The sequence below is a fragment of the Fukomys damarensis genome, unplaced genomic scaffold (genome assembly GCF_012274545.1).
Source record: "Fukomys damarensis isolate Sample0158 unplaced genomic scaffold, DMR_v1.0_HiC HiC_scaffold_39, whole genome shotgun sequence".
In the NCBI taxonomy this organism is placed as follows: Eukaryota; Metazoa; Chordata; class Mammalia; order Rodentia; family Bathyergidae; genus Fukomys; species Fukomys damarensis.
In genome coordinates this window covers 128,748,388-128,770,127 of record NW_022900951.1, presented here as the reverse complement: position 1 = coordinate 128,770,127, position 21,740 = coordinate 128,748,388, and the positions used below count along the sequence as shown (strand labels likewise).

At 37.9% G+C, this 21,740-nt stretch overlaps 1 protein-coding gene across 3 annotated transcripts in view; it reads right to left on the bottom strand.

The window, feature by feature from the left end:
* Window positions 1-14,116: 14,116 nt before the first annotated feature.
* The window catches only part of Spry3 (sprouty RTK signaling antagonist 3), an 88,082-nt gene continuing 80,458 nt past the window's right edge, over window positions 14,117-21,740 (bottom strand). For 2 of the 3 annotated variants that reach the window (XM_033760243.1, XM_033760244.1), the window contains exons 3-4: window positions 21,335-21,486; window positions 14,117-15,621 (exon numbers count right to left, since the gene is read on the bottom strand). In XM_033760243.1, coding sequence (XP_033616134.1) covers window positions 14,649-15,515 — 867 coding nt within the window. In that variant the 5' untranslated portion in view covers window positions 15,516-15,621; window positions 21,335-21,486 and the 3' untranslated portion in view covers window positions 14,117-14,648. Of the gene's footprint in view, window positions 15,622-18,342; window positions 18,448-21,334; window positions 21,701-21,740 lie in introns of those variants that run through there. The other variant, XM_010614319.2, reaches the window with a different exon arrangement.

The window sequence follows — 21,740 nt, the reverse complement described above, 5'->3', positions numbered from 1 at the left end:
GGAGAATGAGAAAGTAGAAGTGATTCATTAATATTATGGCTTGAATAGTTGAGTGAACAACATTACCATTTATAGAATTTGAGACAGTCAGAAGATGAGTATATTTGAGAAACAAAGTCAATTAGTTCAATTCTGAACATGTAAAATTTGAGTTACCTGCGATATATGCAAGTTTAGGGTGTGTAGTTGAATACAGTACTAACATTATAAAAATGGTTTATGCTAGAGATACAGACACAGGAATCATCGATATGATTGAAGTGTTGAAGTCATAAGAGTGGATGAAATTCCTTGGGAAAATGTGTAAGAATTGAAAAATTAGGGAACCAAGAAAAGTCCTAGGTACTCCAATATTTAATGCCATGTCAAGGAAAGGAATTTAGGAAGACTGGAAAACAGAGAAATATACAGAAAGGAACTCGGGAACACTGAAGCCAAGGAATGACATAACTTCAAAGAAGAAAAGTAAATCTTGTTGAAAATTGCTGATAGACCTAGTAAAATGAAAGATAGATGTTTAATTTTCGTGCACAAATTCCAAATTAATATAATTAGCAAAGAAGGTGGTGTTGTAGTGTCCAAAGAACATGACATTTGATTGAGTCAAACTTGGTTTTAAACCCTAACTTGTTAGGACTTGTTAATTTTATTGCCTATATTGGGCTATGCAAGACTATCACCATTTCAAATCCCATCTCTACATCCATTTTCAATAATAAAATATCATAAAATTGTTATGAGGATTTAATGTTATTTTATGTTTGGAGGATGGTAGGAACTCAATAATTGGTACATATTGTATTATGCTTAAACAGTGATTGTTTCCAAACATATTTTCCAAACATATGGGCTAGGGATTTAGCTCAGTGGTGCTACTGCCTGCCTCTCAAGCACAAGGATGCAAGTTCAATCCGCAGTACAAAAAAATTACACACACACACACACACACACACACACACACTTTTACAGTAAAAAGACACAGTGACCCCACCTTTTGTTCTCTGATTGAAATTCTTTTTACTTTATCTTTTCTCTGATCATGACAGGCACCACTTTAAGGGGAATATTTTGATGGCGTTATGCTTTTCCCCAATTTATACTTTTTTCCAGAAAGGTGGGGAAGAGGTCATACACTTCCAATTTCAACCAACACTTACTATAATGATAATATTCAAATTTTCATCTCTCTAGTGTCTAGAATGCATTGAGAATGAAATGAAGCTGTATATGACAGAATGAGCAGTCTTCACTAAAGAGTGCTAAGGAGGAAATAGCATAATCTCAGGATTATATTTAATTCCAGGAATGGAAAAATTAAAGAAATAGAAGTTCCAGGGGCAAGAAGAAAGTTTTGGGAAAAAACACAGTAGAGCAATGTCTGGGCCCTAACAACATTTACTGACTCAGGAGAGATTGCTGCAATTTAAACTCCCACAATATTCATTTATTCATTAAACAGTAACATATAATATGATTATGTAGTAAGAATTCCTGGGGGGGAATAAAGCAAAGCAAGAAACAGAATGTTGAGCCATGCTGATTTAAGGTGGTGAGGGAAGAAGTGACATTTGAGTGGACTCCTGAATTATGTAAGCGAGCTGGCCATGTAGATATCGCAGAAAATGCCTGTAGCCACATGATAGATCTGGTTTAAGTTAATTTGAAAGTCACTGGAGGATTTTATGTGAAAGAGTGACAAGATCTGGCCTTCAGTTTTAGAACATTCATTTTGGTTTCTCCTTTGGGATTGGACTGTGGAGGAGGCGCTAAGACTGCAATGAAGGAACCACTGACATTATTCACGCAGTATATAATGGCCGATCAGACTAGGCAGAAGCAGTGATGATAGTGAGAAGTGGTCAAATTCTAGATAGACTTTGAGGATAGAGCTGGCAGGATTTTTTGACTAATTGATATGAAAAAATGCATTAGTCAAAATTACCTGCAAATGGTTGACTTGAGTCATTGGAAGAATGGAATCGTTACTTACTGAAGTAGGGGAAAACTGTGGGATACAATAAGTTTTAGGTTGCTATTTAACTTTTAAGTGGAGATGTTAAGTAAGCGGTCCGGAATTCAACAAAGATATTGGGGTAGCAATATGAATTTGGGAGTTGTGAGTATGAAAATGATATTTAAATCCAGGAAACTACATAAGGTCACCAGAGAATTAGTATAGATGAAGAAAAGGACTGATACCTGAAACCTTAGATACACAATATTTGGAGTCCAGGTAAATTAGAAAGAAGCATCAAAGGACTTGGAGAAGAAGCAATGAATGATATAAGAGGAGAATGGGAAGACTATGGTATGCTGGAAACAAAGTATAAAATGTGTTTCAATAAGAAGGGTGTGTTGAACATCTTTTAAACCCTTGTTCCACATTTTGCTGGTCACATGCTCTTGATCTATATTGTGTTCAGGCTATTACTGGAACAATTTTATTCAGGTATAGCTTGATGGTACCTCATTTAGGTGCATTTTATACTATTGCTTTCTGCCATGGAGTTTCTCTGTTACTAACCACTCAGTGATTCCAGATTGTGCACCAACTTACAAGAACCAGTAAGTTAGCACCTTCTGTATTACACTTGATTCATGGGAGATGAGCTCTGATGGATAAACATTCTCCTCCTCCCATGTCTATTAGGAAATCTGGAGCACATTTCAAATAGCTCCTTTGAGTCCTCAACAGAAATAATTTACAGTTCCCTATAGTAGCAGACAAATAAATAACATATCCTTGGATTGTATTGACATTTTTCCTGGTTCATTTTTCACAGCCCTCATCTCCTGTTTCCTGAATCAATTCTCCAAATTTAACTAGTTGTATACAGGTCCTTGTCTCAGATCCTGCTAGGCTTTTTTGGAGGAACTAAGTTGAGACAGAAACAAATGCTCAAAAAATGCTGCTAAATTGAGGAAAATGTAGTCTAAGAACTGACCATTGTATTTAGCAAGGTAGAATCCTTGATGAAACTGACAAGAGCTATTTTGGTGGCGAATTGGTTCAAGACAAAAATTCTTCCTTTTTCTCCATGAGATGTGGCAAGGTCATAGGCTGAGTGTGGAGTGACAGAGGTGCTAGAAATATTGAAAGTATGAAAAAGGAGAAGTGTGAGATAGTCTTCATGAATAATTTACTTGAAAATAAACTGAAGAAAGCAATTAGAAATGCTTGATCGTACCGACAGCATACATGAAATTTATGGTTTTGAGGTTTTCTTTAACCACACTCATCTGTTTAGATTAAAATATAAAATAAGTGATTATATTAAACTAAGGTGCAAATTTTGTCAGGCAAGTGTGCTAGAAGGAGAGAATCAAGAGTGGCATAGTGATTGACCAGGGAAAGTAACCTGGGCAAGAAGTTAAGCATTGAGATGGATGATGGATAACAACAAAAACAAAAACAAAACTGAGTCAATTGTAAATAGAGATTGAATATAACAGAACAAAGCAACACTGAAATTATCTAGATTTCTGCTTAATGCAATAATTGTATTAAGGTCAGTCAGTTCAACATTATATACTATTTATGAATTGTGACAAGATAAATTCTCTGAATGTAAGGGGGCAATATTAATAAATATTTAGGGGTGTGTATATTAACAGAGATATTCCTAAGCAAATTTGGATATATTATAACTGCATTCAAATAGCCACTTTTATACTAAAGAGTAGATTTTAATAGTTAAATGAGAAATAGGAAGAAAAGGGCTAAAGGTGTAGGGAAAGTGGGAAGGGTAGGGGAAAGGTAATAAGGGAAAAGAAAAAAATATGAGAAAATGAAAAGATGGAAATAAAATGTTTGTAAATGGGGAGGGAGGAGGGGTGAAGGGAGGGCAGGGACAAGGGGAAAAAATGAGAACCAAGACCTGTCATGTAGAGGTACAAGATCCCAATGATGAATGTAACTGTACTGTATGCCTAAAGTGTACCAATAAACTCAATTTAAAAATAGTTAAAGGCACAAAAATCTTTAGAGTCATGGTTCCCACTTTCAAAACCAGACCTAGAATTGTTAAGTAACTTGCAAAAGGTGTCCTGGGGCATGGTGGAGCCAGCTCTAATCCTTTGGATAAAACTAATCAAGGCTGCTTCTTCCATCTCACACCATCTTGTTCATTATCCTATTTATCTTCTATTTCTAAATTCATTGTTGCTTCTAGACATCAGTTATTCTAGCTTCTTATTCAGTAATTACCCTTTATTCTTCTCAGCTTCATTCTCGATTCTGTTTGGGGGAAGGTTCTTGAAGTGGATTTCAATTTCTCCTACTAATAACAACTATGGCTAATATCACAATTAAATCTGACCCTTCATGCAGAACTGCAGACTAAGTAATTTCTCATTCTGTCCACTTACTACTTCATGCAGCTCATCTTTGTGCTCTTACGCTAATTATCAGGAAAAGTACAAGAACTTACTAGCAAGGAACTTTTGGAGCAATTTTTTCTGGGAAATAATACAGCCTCCAAACACAGCCTTTACGCAACTCATTTTTTCCCTAAGCACAGGTAATTGCATCTTAATTACTTGAAAGGATATTGCTGCCTGAGATAGATCTGGATTATAAGCGTCTATCACAATATTTTTAGGTACCTTGATTTCCACTAAATCCTGTCTCTCTTCTTCATCCTTAAAGCAGACATTTCAAGATGAAATGAGGATGTATTTTCTATAAAGATTTTTTAAACTCATTTATAATGTGACATATAGCATTACCTAGTTTAATTATGGATTGTTTTTAATTTATTAGTATGGCTCAAATAAGACAATAAAGAAGTGGTTTCTAAAATATATTTTTGTATTTAAAAATAATTGAAGATATACGCCTAAGTGAAATAAATAAGTCACACATGTGTAAATACTGAATAGTTTCCCTGGTGTAAATAATCTGCAATAATACATAAGATCCTAATAAGATTACTGACATTTAGAAATGGGAAGAAAGGAGCTAAAGGTGTAGGGAAGGTGGGATGGGTAGGGGAAAGGTAATAAGGGAAAAGAAAAAAAATGTGAGATAATGAAAAGATGAAAATAAAGTGTTTGTTTTGGGGAGGGGAGAAGGGGGTGAAGGGAGGGCAGGGGTAAGGGGAAAAAAATGAGAATCAAGACTTGTCATGTAAAGGTACAAGATCCCAACAATGAATGTAACTGTACTGTATCCCTAAAATGTACCAATAAACTCAATTAAAGCTGAAAAAAATAACTTTCAGATACTTGAAAATCATTAGCAAAAAAGGGAAGGGGAAGTTGGAAGGGTAGGGAAAAAAGAAAGAGGGGAACGGAATTAACACGAGAAAATGAAAAAATGGAAACAGAGTCTTTGTAAATAGAGAGGGGTGGAGGTATTGAAGGGAAAGCAAGGGAATGGGGGGAAAATAAGAATCAAGATATATTATGTAAAGGTGCAAATCTCCAGTGATGGATGTCATTATACTGCATACTTAAAATGTACCCATAAAATTAATTTTTTAGAAAAGAAAATCATTAGCAAAGTGAATGATGAATTAGGAATGTGGATTATACTTTCAAAATAAGAAAGACACAAGAGAATCATTTTACAAATGGTACACAATTCCATTTTTGCCAAATAATGAAGTAGCCAACTGTATGATTCCTCATGGAATAAAAATGGCCTTCTCAGAAATTCCTACCATCTAGTATAGATAGTACAGGAATGATTATGTATATTCTATTCTGGGGCTCTGAAATTTGGGAAATGTGTTCCACTTAGTTACAGGTTATTGTGGAAGTTCTATATCTCCAAGTAATCTACTTCCTCAGATTGGCCAAGTCAGAACGTTCTCTCTCTCTCTCTCTCTCTCTCTCTCTCTCTCTCTCTCTCTCTCTCTCATTCATCTCTCTTTTTCCATGGGTACTGCCTTTCTGAAGAGAAATGTTTTTTAGCCTTCCACTACTCCCAACCCAGACTGACTTCTGGAATGGGATCCATAAATCCCATAGAAATTCTTGGCTCGGTCTTAAAGTGTAAGTAATCCAGATATTAAATTACTTTTATATATTTTTTTCATTTCTATCCCAAGAAAGGAAAGACAATCATGATCTCTATTCTTAACTTATAATTTTAATTGCAATCAAAACCACATGCATATTAAAAGCATGTATAACCTATGCAAGTGTTCAATTTTGATTCATATTATCAGGTAGTCATATCACTCAAATGGTTATCTGCTGTTACTCAGTGAAAAAAGGTAATAATTGAGTACTGTATATTTCAATTTTACTCAGGAATGTGGATATTCTTGTCACAGAATGTGTCAAATGTTTGAGAAGATGCATGGTTGGCTAGATTTAGTCATTCCATATTGTGTTAAAAAGTCATTACCCTATAAATATATACAGCTATAATTTATCAATTTATAATTTAAAAAACTTGTCTCAGAAAAGAACCTTCACATATGCTATTAATTTCCCCAAGAATAATATCCCTTTGCATTTATGTTAAATATTTATAATAAATTTGCTTCTGCTTTAATGATTCTTAAAAAATCTTTAGGCTTTATTATTTTCATTTAACAGTTGAGGAAAGCAAGCCTTCAAAGAAAGCATAGGGGTAAAGAGAGAAACAGCATAGTATCAAGACAACAATTCCGGCCTAGGCATCTGCAGCTCTAGATATTTACACTATACACATTATTCACCACCTCAATGTGCCGTTAAGAGTAGGTCACTTCCCCTCTCTGGCTTCACTGTCTGTATTCATAGAATAAGGTAATTGGGCTTTCTCAATAATGTCTGCAGATTATAATCACCCGGGAGCTTTGAAAAATGTGTTCCTCAGCTCCATGTCCAAAGATTCTGATTTAATTTGTCTCAGGATACTGTGATTTCTGTAACACCACACTGACTCAGAAGAAACCAATCCAGGGAAATCCACAAATTCAGTCTAGTATTTTTCTCTGATGGAGAAAATCCTTGTCATTCAGTACAAGTTTCAAATCCTATAGGGCATTTCCTAAAAGGAAATTTGAAAGGCAGATAGTGTTTGTGGCATTATTCTAACTTTGAACTTCTAGGTGAGAGTTCAGATCTCTCTCTCTGTCTCTCTCTCTCTCTGTGTCTCTCTGTCTCTCTCTCTCTCTGTCTCTCTCTCTCTCTCTCTCTCTCTCTCTCTCTCTCTCACACACACACACACCTGAGAGGGGAGGGAGAGAGGGAAAGGGAGAGAGAGAAAGAGAGAGAGAATAATTCTAGATAAAGTGCTGGAAGAGATTGAAAAATAATGTTGGTATAGGTCAAGTGCAAAAAAGGACTTAAAGGGTACAACGGAGCTGAGCCAAAAAAAAAATGCTTTAGATGAGAGAAACAACCTCATTATAAACCTTTCTTTTTCTTTCATGTGGTCGGTTTACTTAACCTTTGTTTATCTTTTTTTGGGGGGGGCATTTGGTATTTGGTATTACTTCCTGCCACTTTTTTTTCTTTGTTTCAGTATGGTTTGTGTATGAAAACAGGGGTTGTTTTACTTGGAGATGCCTTCACTAGCACTGGAACAAAGACTGTTCAGAAAAAAATTCACACAGTAAAGCTAATTAGTCAATGAATCCCTGGTATTATAAAGGTTCTTTTTGTTGGATTTCTTTCTCAGTGTTTTTGTCATCAGAATGGTAAGGTTTTGAAGTAAGGATTAAAGGACAGGTTTAGAGAAAAAGGAGTCAATCTCTTTAGTTTAAACCTTAGACATACTTTCAGAATATCTCTTCAGGGTTCATGTATGCCTCAACCCAGCTTCACAGTAGGAGCACGTTCAAGTGACTTGATGTTAGAGCTCTCTATTAATAAAGCCAAAGTATTTGCTTGTATGGCTATGCATGTTTTTCTTTCTTTGTAATCTGCAACAAAAGGGTTAGTCAATTCTTCAAGGACTTGAGGGCTTCCAGATCCTTGTTATTTGTATCTTTTACCATCAGAAATATGACCCTTATCTGGTACAGTAAAAGGAACTTCCTGCTTAATTGGAAAATGAAAATGTATGGGTCCCCTCATTTTCCAAAAGATTAGTCAACAAATTTATCTTGGAGCAAACATATGATCCCTAACAATAAACAGTGTCATTTCCAAGATGCGCTTCCTTGTCTTGTCCATCCTGGTCATTGAGAGCAATGAAACATCCTGGCCTTAGAAAGCGCCTAGTAGAGGTGTGATGATACTTTTTAGGGTAGATATAGGGATATGGGCCTAAATTAGGATAACAAGACCAAAGATCTTTGTCTTATTAAATCTTTTCAGGTTTTTTGGCCAGAGGTTCAAAAGACATACTAATGATCACATGTGATTTAGCCTAAATCATTAGCCTAGACCACTAACTAAGGATTTGGACAATTTTAGCTAGATTTGCTAGTAAAAGACCTAGTGGATTACTACAAAGCTTTAGATCTGAGGCACCAGAAGTTTGCAGTTGGCATAAAAGGACATAAGAAAGGCTGTAAAGATCAGTTTGATGTAGGAAAGATCAGGAGCTTAGTTTGAACATGATCTGTTTAAAATCTCTATGGCATATAGGAGCAGAGATATGGACTTAGCAGTTGGGTGTAAGTGAGGAGGGGGCTTTGAAGGAATAGTCCATGCTGGAGAAATAATTCTGAGAGCTATTATCACATAAATGGTACTTAAAAGAACAGTTGCCCAAGGACCAATCTATGAGATATTGGAATATGAAGAGGTGCAGGAGAGGAGGTGATCCAACAAAGGAGGCAAAAGTCAATGAAATGGGAGAAAACCCCTCAAAACATGGTATCCTGAAGTCAAAGTAATGAAAGGTTTTCAGGAAGACAGATTGAGGAGCATTGTCAAATGTTGCTGAGGGACCTTCCTACTTTGAGAAGTGCAAAGTAATCACTGGATTTACTAACATGGAAGTCATTAGAGAAGAGTTTTTACAGACCATTTTGAGCAATAATCTGATTTCATTATTTAAGTAGGAAAATGTTCATCTTTCCCTTGCACTCATATTTTCCTACATGAAAAAGCAAGAATTATATCATGAGATGCATTCAATGATTTTATGATCTTGCCCATAAATATGAGAGCATATCAATGGAATATTTTTACCAACCAAGTGCTTTGACTTCATGTAAGAATGGTCTATAGGACACGGGGAACTACTATAAGAGCAAAAGATAGTACAACTCTTAGAATGTGTCTGTGATGTCATAATTAGTAGCTGAAATATTTGTAAAAGTCAGTTGCTATGATTTTGATGTGTTCCCCAAAAGCTTATACGTTAAAGGATTGATTGCCATCCTGTGATGATATGGAGAGGTAGAGGAACCCTTTTTCTAATTTATTTATTTATTATTTATTGTGCTGGGGATGGAACTCAGGGCCTCACAGATGCTACACACATACTCCACCTCTGAGCTATAGTCTAACTCTATAATCTTTAAGAAGTGGAACTTAGTGGTAGGAATTAGGTCATTGGGGGTGTGTGCCCTTGAAGGAGATATTGAGACCCTGGTCCTTTGTCGCTCTCTTTGCTTCCTGGCCACCATGAAGTGAATAACCTCCTCTGCTATGTTGTCCTACTATGATTTACTAGGTTGCTACAGGCTTAAAGCCAACAAGCGAAACAACTATGAACTGGAACCTCTGAGACCATGAACTAAACAAAACCTTTCCCTTTTTAAAGTTTATTATCTCAGGTGTTTTGTCACAGTGACAGATAGCTGTCAGACATCTGTCAACCAATAGATTTCTTTATTTTCATGTTGCAAAATACCTCTTTAAGCTGGGAGTGCTGCAACACACATGAAATTCCAGCACACTGGAGGCCGAGGCAGGAGCATTGCCTTGAGTTTGAGGCTAGCCTGGGCTACATAGTGAGTTCAAGACTAGCCTGAACTACATAGAAAGACCCTATCTCAAAAGGAAAAAAAAAGCTTTATTAGTGAATTAATTGATGAATTTTCCTGCTATTATGCTGATTAAGCATAAATGAACATATGTACGATCATATAGTTCATGGACATATACGTACACTCATTGAGTTCAGTAAGATAAAGCATTTTTACATTAGGGTGGATGTTTTGAAACTTCATTTCTGCTTTAATTGAACTAGAGGTTTAATTTCCATGTTTAAAAAAAGTCCCATTTGCAAAGACTTTGTTTCAATTTTTCATTTTCTCATATTAATTCCATTCCCTTCTGTAAATAGGGAGGAGTGGAGGGGTTGAAGAGAGGGCAGGGGAATGGGGAAAAATAAGAACCAAGACAGATTATGTAAAGGTACAAATTTCCAATGATAAATGTCATTGTATTGTATACCTAAAACATATCAATAACACTAATTTTTAAAAAAGAGTTCTTCAAAGCAAGCCAGAGTATAATTCTGAGCAACACAATAAAGCCTTCTGCACTATAAATCTGGTAGATTTTCTCTAACTCACTTTAAAAGAAAATGATTGGAGATAGATTTTCTCTAACTCACTTGAGAAGAATATGATTAGAGATGTAAGCATCAGCCTGGTGTAGCAATTTAAGTTTATACTACCCCTTGTATTCACATACGTGGCCTATTATCTATACTAGAGCAACAGTACCTCCCCATTTCTTCCAAGGGTACTTGTCTGGATGCCCACACATGTGCTACCCAGAAATGCAGAGAGGTTAATATCACATGAGGAAGGAATTTGACTAATGAGATGGGAGCTAGGCCAATGAATTGTTCCTCCTTTTTTCCCCTACGTGGGTTTTATAGAGATGTGGTAGTTTCATATGGTCTGTCATGAGAGATTGAGAAATTAGCTTTCCATGAAGCAGATTACAACCAACTCAGACTCAGTGATATACCTCCTCTTTTTTCCTCCTCTCCCTGCTATATCCTTTTCTTCACTCCTTCTTTCCTGGATTGCACATTAACTTTTGCTTCTGGCTCTATTTTCTAAGAAACCTAAGCTAAGACTTCAAGGTATGGCAATGAAGAAGTCTGGAATAAAGTCCTAATTTCACTGAAAATTAGATTGTAATGGCATCATGTTGGGAAGTAAGACATCTAATATATGCCCGCAATTATTGCTGAATTCCTAAAAAAGGAACACATCTATTTCAACTCCGAGGCCACAGGTAAAGTGGAGTTAGGGAAAAGACAATTTACCATTTGAAGCTTGTTACTCCAGAATGGTTTATAATGTGCTACAAATTCTATATATGAATCTAGAACATGGGCTTTGGAGTCAGACAACCAAGGTTCAAACCTTCACTCTACAATTTATAATTGTTACTTTTGGAAAGCTATTTAACCTCTCTGTGCTTCAATTTTCTCATCTGTAAGACAGGGAAGGAAATAGTAGCTACATCACATTGTGAGGACTGAATAAGATGAATATAGGCAATATGCTAAAAGTACTGCTTAACACATAGAAAGCACTATGCAAATGTTCCCTGTATTTTTTATAGCTATTGTGATGAGAGAAGATGGGCTGGAACCCAAGGGAAACTCTTGGCTAATGTCATATGAAATGTATTAAGGAATTGATATGTGGAAAGCAGTAGAGTTAGGGGGTAACAGATGACTTAACTGCAAGAAAATGCCAAGCAGGAAATACCCTCTAAATATTTCTATTTATATTGTACATGACACAACGTAGAAAAAATAATGGAAACAGAGCCACTCTGCAGGATTTAGAGTTCTTTTGTATATATTTTAAATATACATGTGCAATACATTAAAATATATAGATGTGTGAATATATATTTACATATATATATGTTTATATATGTATGAAATCACAGAGGGGATACATAAGCAAACTCACTCACACATCCATGCGCATACCCCAACAGGACCCATCTATACGTAAACCAGATGCAGTCCATATCAGGCCAACTTGGACACAAGTGAAAGCCCTGACTCAGCAGCATATTGCAAATTGCAGTTGCACTCGAGTAACCCTTCAGTTTCTTCCACCAAGTGTAAGGCCATTTAGAAATACACCGAGAAGAGCTCCTCCAGGTGTATGAAAGAGCCCAGGAACCCTCTGGCAGTGGACAATTTGCCTGAGTAAGGACTGCAAGATTGGAATATCAAGGCGTTGTCAAGAAAGAGGGACTTATTTGGGTCCTGAAACTAATAAGCAACATCCACATGATAACTTTAACTCCGGAACAATGCATTAGTGTCAGAGAATCCTTAGATATCTGAGTTCTAAGCAAATTTTAGCCAGAAACAGAGAGAAGTGTATGTTGCTACTCATCATCATTTAGCTTGACCCAGAAGACTGAGCACAATTTTTAGGGGTAGAAAGGTTTAAGGTATAATCAGGCAGACTTGTAAGATAAAAAACAAGGTACTTAAAATTGAAGAATCTAAAAGCAACATAAGAGGTTACAGGTATTGGTTTGGGTTTATAACTGTTCCAAGAAGCCTAATCTTACGTATGGCACCATTTGCAGCAATATCATTAACATTATTAATAATCATCATAACATATTTATATATACAAAAATAGAGCAAAGCAATTCTAGAAGAGGAAGGGTAAGTGAAGATGTGAGGCTGTGTGCAAGCCAAATGTCAATACACTTCAGGAATATTCAGAACCAATAAAGATTAAGTGGCACATATTTATGTAGAATATATCCAACAAAGGGACAAGGATGTCCCTCCTTTCCCCCCTTGTGTATGACTGTACACTTTTTCTCACCTCTCCACCCTGCAACACACATCCATGCATACTTTAAAAGAGATGATATATCAAGTTAGAGTCTGGAAGTCTTAAACTAAGTTGGAGCACCTTGATTTCAAGCAAGTGCCCTCAATCTCCTTGGTGAATTTAGGATTCACTTACAGAGGAAAACTGTATAATTCTTGTGTCTTTTAGTAGCAGTCTTTAGGAGTCTACCATCACCACTGCAGCCTTTTCCCACTGAAAGGGGTTGCAGCACAGGCTTTCTGTATTTTTAAAGAGAGAAATCACTTCTCTATGTTATACATCTTTCATCTCAGTTTTTCACTGTTGCTGAAATCTAGGTTCTCAGGCAGCTGCCATTGCAGACAAAGCCAGGAGCAAGGACAGTGTGTGCAGCAAAGAGTAGATGCAATGGCGAAGATACAGCTTGGTTAGGGCTTCTTTTCCATACTTGAGCTTCTACAAGGTGACTGAGCCAAAGGTGATATCCACTGGGGGCCTCCTCAACACCTGATAGTTAATTAGCTACCCACCATGCACTGCAGAAAGACCGCCTCAGTGACTTGGCATGTTTCCTGAAAAGTAATTGGAAGGGAATGGCTTTCTATCATTGTTAATAAGAGTCCTAGGAAAAAGCCCCGTGACTCAATGTGGTGCAGGGGAGAAAATATTGAACTAGTCAGAAAACCCGTCTTCTAGTCTCAATTCTACTATTAATTCAGAGTGGCTTTAGGCAAGTCCCTTCCTATGTCCAGGCCTCAGTTTTCCCATCTGTAAAATAAGGACAATGAACTAGATTAACGGTTAAGATTCCTTCCAGCTCTAAAGTTTTATGACTTTTTATGTCCATTATTAAGGCCTGAGCCATGCAGTCTCAGGGCAGTTAGCTTCTAAGAGAGAACATATCTCTGTAATATCCTTTGCTTTGTTCATTTAGCTATAAAGCACGTCTGCCTTTGGCACTTGGGTCAGACATACAAAGTTATGAGCATCCTGATTTACTATCCTATTCAGCATGCTAGTGGAATCTGTCAGTACTATATGCTGATTATTGGGAAAGAGAAAAATTCCAACTCATTAAATCTGGAAATGTAAGGTAACTCAACTTCATATGCTCACATACAAGGGAGTGTGGTTGTGAATGCACACACACAGCGGGATACAGACTATTGCTAGTGATCAGTCAATTACAGTAATCCATTTCCCTTAATAAAAATTAGAAAATAGTATAGCATAGCAAAGTTTGGCATCTAAGGAAACACCTATGGAAAAAACAGCACTTTTGGACATGTTAGAGAGAGAAAGGACAGATAGAGAGACAGAAATACAGATCAAAAGATAACATAGGCAAAGAGAGGATTAATCTAAAAGACAAGGAAGAATAGAAAGGAAAGAAAAGAGAAAAAGTAAAAATAGAGAAGCTAAGAATAAAGAGGGAAGGAAAATAGAACAGGATAACAAAAGAAGAGCAAGAGGGAGAAAAAGACAAAAGGAATAGAGAAAATAAGAGCAAAAAACAGGGAGAGGGGGGTCGTATTCCCTGGAAGGCTGAACACTTTTCCACATGTACCTGTGAAAACCATCTTAGAAGAAAGCTTCCAAAGGCACTGTGGAAAGCAGAGTAACAATCTGAGCCTGCACCGAGAGGCATCGCAGTGGAAAGACCCTAAACCTCCTCGTTGCTGGCTCTGTCAGTCCTCAGTGTCCAAACCTCATGCCCATACACAGTATCACCTGAATTTTCCAGGACAGCCATAAGGGCTGAGCCGGTGGGGTAAAAAGGTTGAAGAGGAGTGGAATAGATACTGTGAAAAAGAACAAGGCATCCTGCACCAGGATGTACTTTGCCATTCCCCTGACACTGCAGGAACAAAAGAGGTGAGGCCCTAACTTTGGCTAGTTTATTACTCCTCCCCCTCTCCAAAGATGAGGCCAATGCTTTCTTCACTGATGGGGAACGGAAGGAGAAAGCTCTGGATCCATCTTGGAGGAAGGTCATACAGACTTTTCCTGGGCCTTGGGGAAGGGTGCACTACCAGTAGAGATTTTTCTGCACACAGTGTTGGTGTGCCTCTTACAGCGGCAGCCTGGTCGCCGGAGGCTATCATAGCCCTGCTGGCACAGATGGAGGCATCCACGGGTAGGCAGGTAGCAGCACAGGCAGGGTAAGAAGAGGGAGATCAGGCTCATGGCTGCCCAGCGGACGAAGCAAGAGCTAGGCCCACAGGAGCAAGGCTCATCAGCGCAGTTGTCTTCATCATCGGTGGAGCAGTGGTAGAAGAGGCCTTTGACACAGCAGAGGCAAGTGCCATAATCGAGGAGGCTCTCAGCAGAGCAAAGGCAACGCTGGTTGCACAGCCAGCAGGAGGGGAGAGGGCGAGCTGCTGTGCAGGGGACACATTTGCAGCGCCCACACTCCTCGCAGATGAAGAGGTGCTCACTGGGGTGCCCTTCAGATTGCTCAACTTCTCCCTTCAGAGCACCATCAGCCTTTGAGTGGGCCCCTGCTCCAGGCTGGGTTCGGATGATAGACTGGCCTGAAGGTGAGGGTGTAATGCTGGCCAAGAGCCTTTGATCAGAGGCAGTGGTGCTATGGGACATTGAGCTGGCAATGCTAGATTGGCTCAGATGCTGAGGCAAGGGCTGCAATTGATGGCACTGGCTGAGACTGCGGGGGAGAGCAGTAGGCATGGTAGCCAGGGACCAATCAGATTTGTGGGTTTGCACAATAAGGGAAGGACTAGAGAGGGCCTGTTTACAGGGGGGTGGAGGCCGTTCCACATAATCATTGCTAGCATGAGTAGAGCGCAGCTGCTCAATAGGCAGGATTTGTTGGAAATCATCTACCATTGTGGCATCCATTTTGCCTTGATTTTTGAGCGCTGAGTGGTTTTGGGTCAGAGTGGCACTTATGGTGATAAAGAGGAGCCCTTGTAGTTACATGGACCTCAGGGCACATCAGAAAATCCTAGGAGAGAAGAAATAGAAACAATAAATGAGAACACATGGCATAAGTGCTGTTCAGGGAACCAACAAAGGTCAGGTCCTATTAGTACGACTACCTTTAATCACTTTATAGTAGCATTCATGCTGTATCTAGCAGGTACAATTCATGCTGCATTCGTGCTTATTTTGTAATTAACTCTATCTACTTCTTTACACATAAGTCTGGTCAACCCATCCAGGTTATAAATCAGGCTGGGAGCAAATATTAAATCAGTTAGTCTTTTTGTATTCCATCATATGAGTAGGTTCACAGGAATGGTTAGCTCCGGGTTTTTGTAAGAGAGAAATATAAACCTTGAGCATCAGAATTCTAATAAAAATGGAAGCAAATGTTAAATGCAAAAAGCACTTCCTAAAATAGTCCCAAAGCAAAAGAGAACACCTCAAAATTCTCCCATGAGAAATTGCTCATATATGTATGTGTGTGTGTATACAATAAAAAATTCTCATTTCAGTGAAATTCATGAAAAGTAGAAAGCACACATGAGAAAAGATATTGCTTGTTTCAGTGCATGTAGGCATGCAAGCAAGATACAATAATGACAAAGATATGGCATAGAAACAGATGCGGGAATTAGGCTATTAGTAGAGTAACAGAAAAACCCTTCTCAAGAGTGAAGGAAGCCAACACTCTATCATTGTGGAGTTCTCTTCACCTTACATCTGCTTTAATTTATCGGGGAGGCAATTCTTTTTAAATGACACAGTGGCTCCAAAGTCAAAATTCTTTTAGATACAGGAGTAATACTGGTGTCGGAACTATAGACAAGTGTAGAAAGCAAGTCCTGAATTATTTTGAATATCACCTGTAATTGTGGGTATTACTACCTTAGTCAACTCCATAATGATATTTACCTAGATGATTCTGCTTGAGCTACTTTTCTTTAACTTTACCTTATACTAAAAAAACCCGAATTTTATAAAAAGTAACAATATTCTTATGCTATCTTTCAGCTTAGTTAAATTTCAAGAAAGCATATACTCATATGTCATTGTATTCCAAAGAGTTGGGTAGTCATTCTCTTAAGGAATCTGATCAAAGCTAGAAATGATAATAGTGATCAAAAGGAAAGTATTGTATAAGTAGTAGATTGGGGCTGCAGATGCAGCTTAGTGGTGGAGTATATACTTAGCATCCCCAGTACCACAAAAACAAAAACAAATAACAGACTTCTGTATCATACCACCTAGAAGATTGAGGAGCAAAAAGTTTGCACCTAAATACAAATCCAAGGGACAACATGAAAGTATCAGGCCTTAGGAAACAATGGCGAAATTAAGTATATATTTAAAATCTTTCAGGTTTTAGACTTTCTCAAAATAGATCAATTACTCATACTAATATGGAATGGATAGCTTGAATGTGTAATACAAATGAATAGAAAATAGTTCCTGATTAGCTTTCCCTAAGCAAGCAAACATGACGCTGAATGGGACCAAATCAATAATAAGAAAAATAATGATATAGTTCATAAAGGACTCTGGTTAGTAATGACCAGATTTAGGTAACTTTTGAAGCTATATCCTCCTACAATCCTGATTAGTTAAGTATACAACAGTTAAGTTTTGAAAAGATTTAATTTGGTTAACAATAACATATTTGGCACATCTCATCAAAAAATCAGTGCAACAAAAATCTCACTTAGCTAGTTTTTGTTTTGGTGTTAAATGAATTCAGAATAAAACAATGCAGATAAACACTATGGAGACTCCAAGACTTAACTATCTATGCTACCTTTGTCAAATCTTGTCCAATTGATTATTTTTATGGGGCCTTATTTTCATTTTTATATAATTATAGGAGTGGACTAGGTGATCCCCAAGGTGCTTGCCCTATCATTGACTATATTTCTATAACTATGCAATTTGATGAAAGAATTCTTTTCATCCACACCTTTTACATCTTCAACTCCTGGAGGGTATGTTGGGCAATGTGTACTTGGGTTTGGGGGAAATTCAAAAGCATAAATGTATGTCTTCTTCATTCACTTACACTCAAATCCCCTACAACCTCCCACCCCTACCTTTTCTATACCATTATAGATCCAGCACTGGAAAGGAACAGACAGTTTTCTTTTGGACGTCCAAATAAATAAGGACACATTGTTCAGCTTGCTTGGAAGGTATATGTGGATGTGGGAGGTTTGGACTGTGAAAGTCTTTTGACAAACTTTTGAGAAATTTATTTATGTCCCATCTATCAGCTAAAGACTGCGTGGAGTCATCCAAATCCTTTATACTGTAAGCACAATAATATATATGTTAGCTGCAGTTTAGATTCTTTTATTTACCAAAGGATACTAGATTCAACACATATTAGATATTTCAAGAAGCAATGATTCAAACGAAGTTAGTTATACAAGGTCTCAATGTTATAGGAGATAATCATGTGATATTTCAAAGACAGGATTCCAAGAATGTCACTAGGTACCTCAGGGATATACCCAAAAGGCTGAAAGCTAAGATTGGAAGAATCTAGGTCATAATACAAATGACTCAGAACCAATAATGAGAACCATGTTCAAAGGGGATTCTGTCTGGGGAGCAGAAGGGTACATGATGTTTAGGTTAAGAAGGAGTATTAGGATATGGATTAAATTTCCGCAAAACTAAGGAATTGAGTGGCTTGGTTGGATGATTAAAGCAAGCTCAGGGCATCAGTTTGGGATGATGAGGTACTTACTGTCTTGCATTCAGGTAAGGGGATTGACAGGATGAAATGAGAAGGTTTCTTCCTGCTCTTTACAATCTTTTAATAGAATGGATTCTGGGATCCAGTGTGGAAGATCTGCAATACAGTGGGCAGTGAGACCTAGGTAAAATCAGGGTGTTGAGTAGGTTTAAGTAAAAGGATTGGATGACAATGAATTATTTGCCATAGACCTGCTGAATCTGATCTGGCTAATAGGGATGAACTGAAATAGATACATACTGAAGTGTAAGGTAAGAGGAAAAATGTTGAGAAACAAATAGCCAACAGACCACTGCAGCACATAGACTAGATGAAAAACTAATACTCTGAATGCATGTTTATGATTCAGAAATCCACCCTCTAAAGAGTCATTTGTTGTAAGCAGCAACAGTTAAGAAACTAACTACTTTGGTCAATGCTAGGCTCTATTAAATGAGAATAAATGGATGTATGTATCATATATTAATAAATAGGAGTCAAGGTGATTACAAATCATTGCTGCATATTGATGGGATCTAGTGATTTTTGTCACGTAGTGCCTCTGCAGTAATGAATGATGCATTGTAAGCCCACTCCCATCTCAGTCTCTCTGGCCAGGTGCTCATAGCTTTCTCAACAGTGTTTCTGTATTCCTGAATTTGCTATGTTCAACCTAAATAGAACTTTCTTTTCTTATGCCAATTTAGGGACTAGAGAGTTAAATCCATTCCAAAAATGCTAATATTTGTTAATGAAAGAAAATGTACTTTCTCCCTAGAAGCTAAAATCTGCCACATTGACATCCTCTCTATAGCTCATCTATGCTAACACCTTGCATGGCTCTGATTTCTATGATAAATCTTATCTGGTACAATATGACTCAATGTTGATTTCAAAGAAGAAGGAGGAAGGGAAGACAGAGGGCTTGGCCCCTGTTTTCTCCCACTTTCATAGGTTCAATGCTGTTTTGTACCTTACTGTGTAAAGGCTCTGGGATATGTTACTTTTTCCTGTACTCTGCTCTTATATACACTCGTTCTCAGAATAACTGAAAGCAAACATAGGGGGAATTTCTGCTATGGCTTTATATGTTTTCTTAGTTCTACTGTTCCAAAGTCTGCTCTCTAAAAATCCCTCTCTGTGCAAAAGCATTTGCATCTCTATCAAAGCACACCCCCCCTTACAAATACCAAGTTGTATATAGTTTACATTACTAACCTCTCTGCCACTGACTGGGCCTCCCTCATACCGCATACATCTTGCTGGAGCGGCCAGGTTCTCACCACATTTAACTCTTAACTTGTCACTTTGCTACCTTAGTCCTATTCATTAGTTTAATAGTTTCATTAAGACTCGTAGCAGTTTATTTCAAACCAGGAAGTCCTGCAGTTTGAAGACCTTACATTACTAAAGATATGTTATAGTGATTAGTGATGCAGGGAAAATTGTAATATCAAATTTATTTACATATTTCTAATCCTGAGGAAAATGGTAAGAAGTTGGTTGTTCATTTAAGAAGCTGGAATCGATCTATTCTTTTAACCTTAAATTCTCTTATAAGACACAGAAACATAAGTTGCAGTCCTAATGCTAGTTTTATTTTGCTGTGTGGCTCTAAGAAAATGACCTGTTCCAGGCCTCAGTTTCTCTATCAACAAAATGAAGGGTATGGAAGAAGGAGTTTCTTCAGCCCTTTCTTGTCCAGGTGCTCTAAATTTTATGCTGGATTTGTTGGCTGCATATCTTAGTCTCAAATTCTTTCATGAATAATTAGTCTCCTTTCCTTTAGGTCCTTCCTCACCACTCAACTCTTCAAATCCAAGTAAACACCTCCAAGTCCAGGTCTCTCAGATCACTCTCTAGACTGTATTGCACAGCTAGAGAAACATAAAAACAGAACATAAAGAGTCAAAATGTATAGAATGGTACAATCAAGTCTCAGTATATGTGTCAGGCAAAGATAACAAATCTAATACCTCACTGTGGATAAACTGCTAGCCTGTGCCTTATTTGTATTTATGTATGCAGCTGACTTGTTGGGAGCACGATTTAACACCTGATATACTGAAATTCACGTGATAACGCATCACATCGCATTATATTCTGTGAGGCTTTGACATGCACAGAAAAGCAACAATACTGTACCTTACATTTTAAAATAGATTTTCTGTTTAAGAGTTCAATGTCTGTTTTCTATTCATCCAATTTGGTTTGCAGCATGCAGAGCTGAGTGATAATTATAAAATGTGTGTGCAGGAGTATCCTATAAACCATTACCCTAGGTCCTATCAGTACCTACTGGCTAACCAGACATGCTCACAGGTTCTCACTTTTGACAAAATTCCCATCTGCTACGCACACACATACATGTGGCCACATACCCAAGGCATGGATCCCGAGATTTCTAAATCGTTGCTCTGACTCAATTTAAGGGGGGGGGGTTATGCCGTGTCAGCTTGCGCCATTTCCACTCAGGGCAAGGTGATGTGATGAAATCTGAACGATGCACAGCCCAGAATTGTGAGCCAATAGCAGTCTAGCCCCACACTGACAGGGTGCCCGCTGGGCAGCAGACTAGCCTCAGCAGGGGCTCTTCCTCCATCCTCAGCTTGGGTGGTTAAGCTGCGTTATGAGGGGCCTTAGGGGAGCACCAATGCATTTAAAGGTCAATCGGTTGAACATCAAATACATTAAATTGACATTTGGCTTTAAAAGGATCATTTTAAAGTACTATCTTGATTTATAAATTTCCAATATGGATAATTTTCTACAGAAGCTGATTCATTTAAATCTTATTTAGAGGGTTTTCATTTTATTTTACCCACGCGCTTGCGCTTGCGCGCGCACACACACACACACACACGCACACACATACGCGCGCGCGCACACACACACACACACACACACACACACACACAACTGCACAGGATGGCTGGAATGAATGGCAATCTGTGCATTGCATAGAAGGAATTCCGGAGTCTGTAAGAGCTAATCTCTGGCTTACCTTGAGAAAAGGGTTTATCCATGCTGAGAATAGCAGAACTAATGCTTCATCTGGCTCAAAGAACCTCTTCTGAATCTTTAGGTTTCTCCAGCTCTTTTCGGAAAGTCTGAATGAAAACTGGCAGTGAAGCCAGAAACAGTTCTGTCTTGGTCCTTCCGACACAGCAGAAAAAAACAGAAACAGAAAAAAAGAAAAAACCCGAAAACATAACAACAACGACAAAAAAAAGGAGGTGGTGATGGGAGAATCAAACCTGTAGTAGCAGATACTTTGTACAGATTTTACACGGAGCTCTGAATCTTGATGCACGCATTCCCCAAAGGAAGCTCAGCAGGGTAAGTTGTTCACCTCCTCTTTCTCCTCCTCCTCTTCGTTCTCCTCCTCCCTCTCCTCTTTCTCCTCCCCC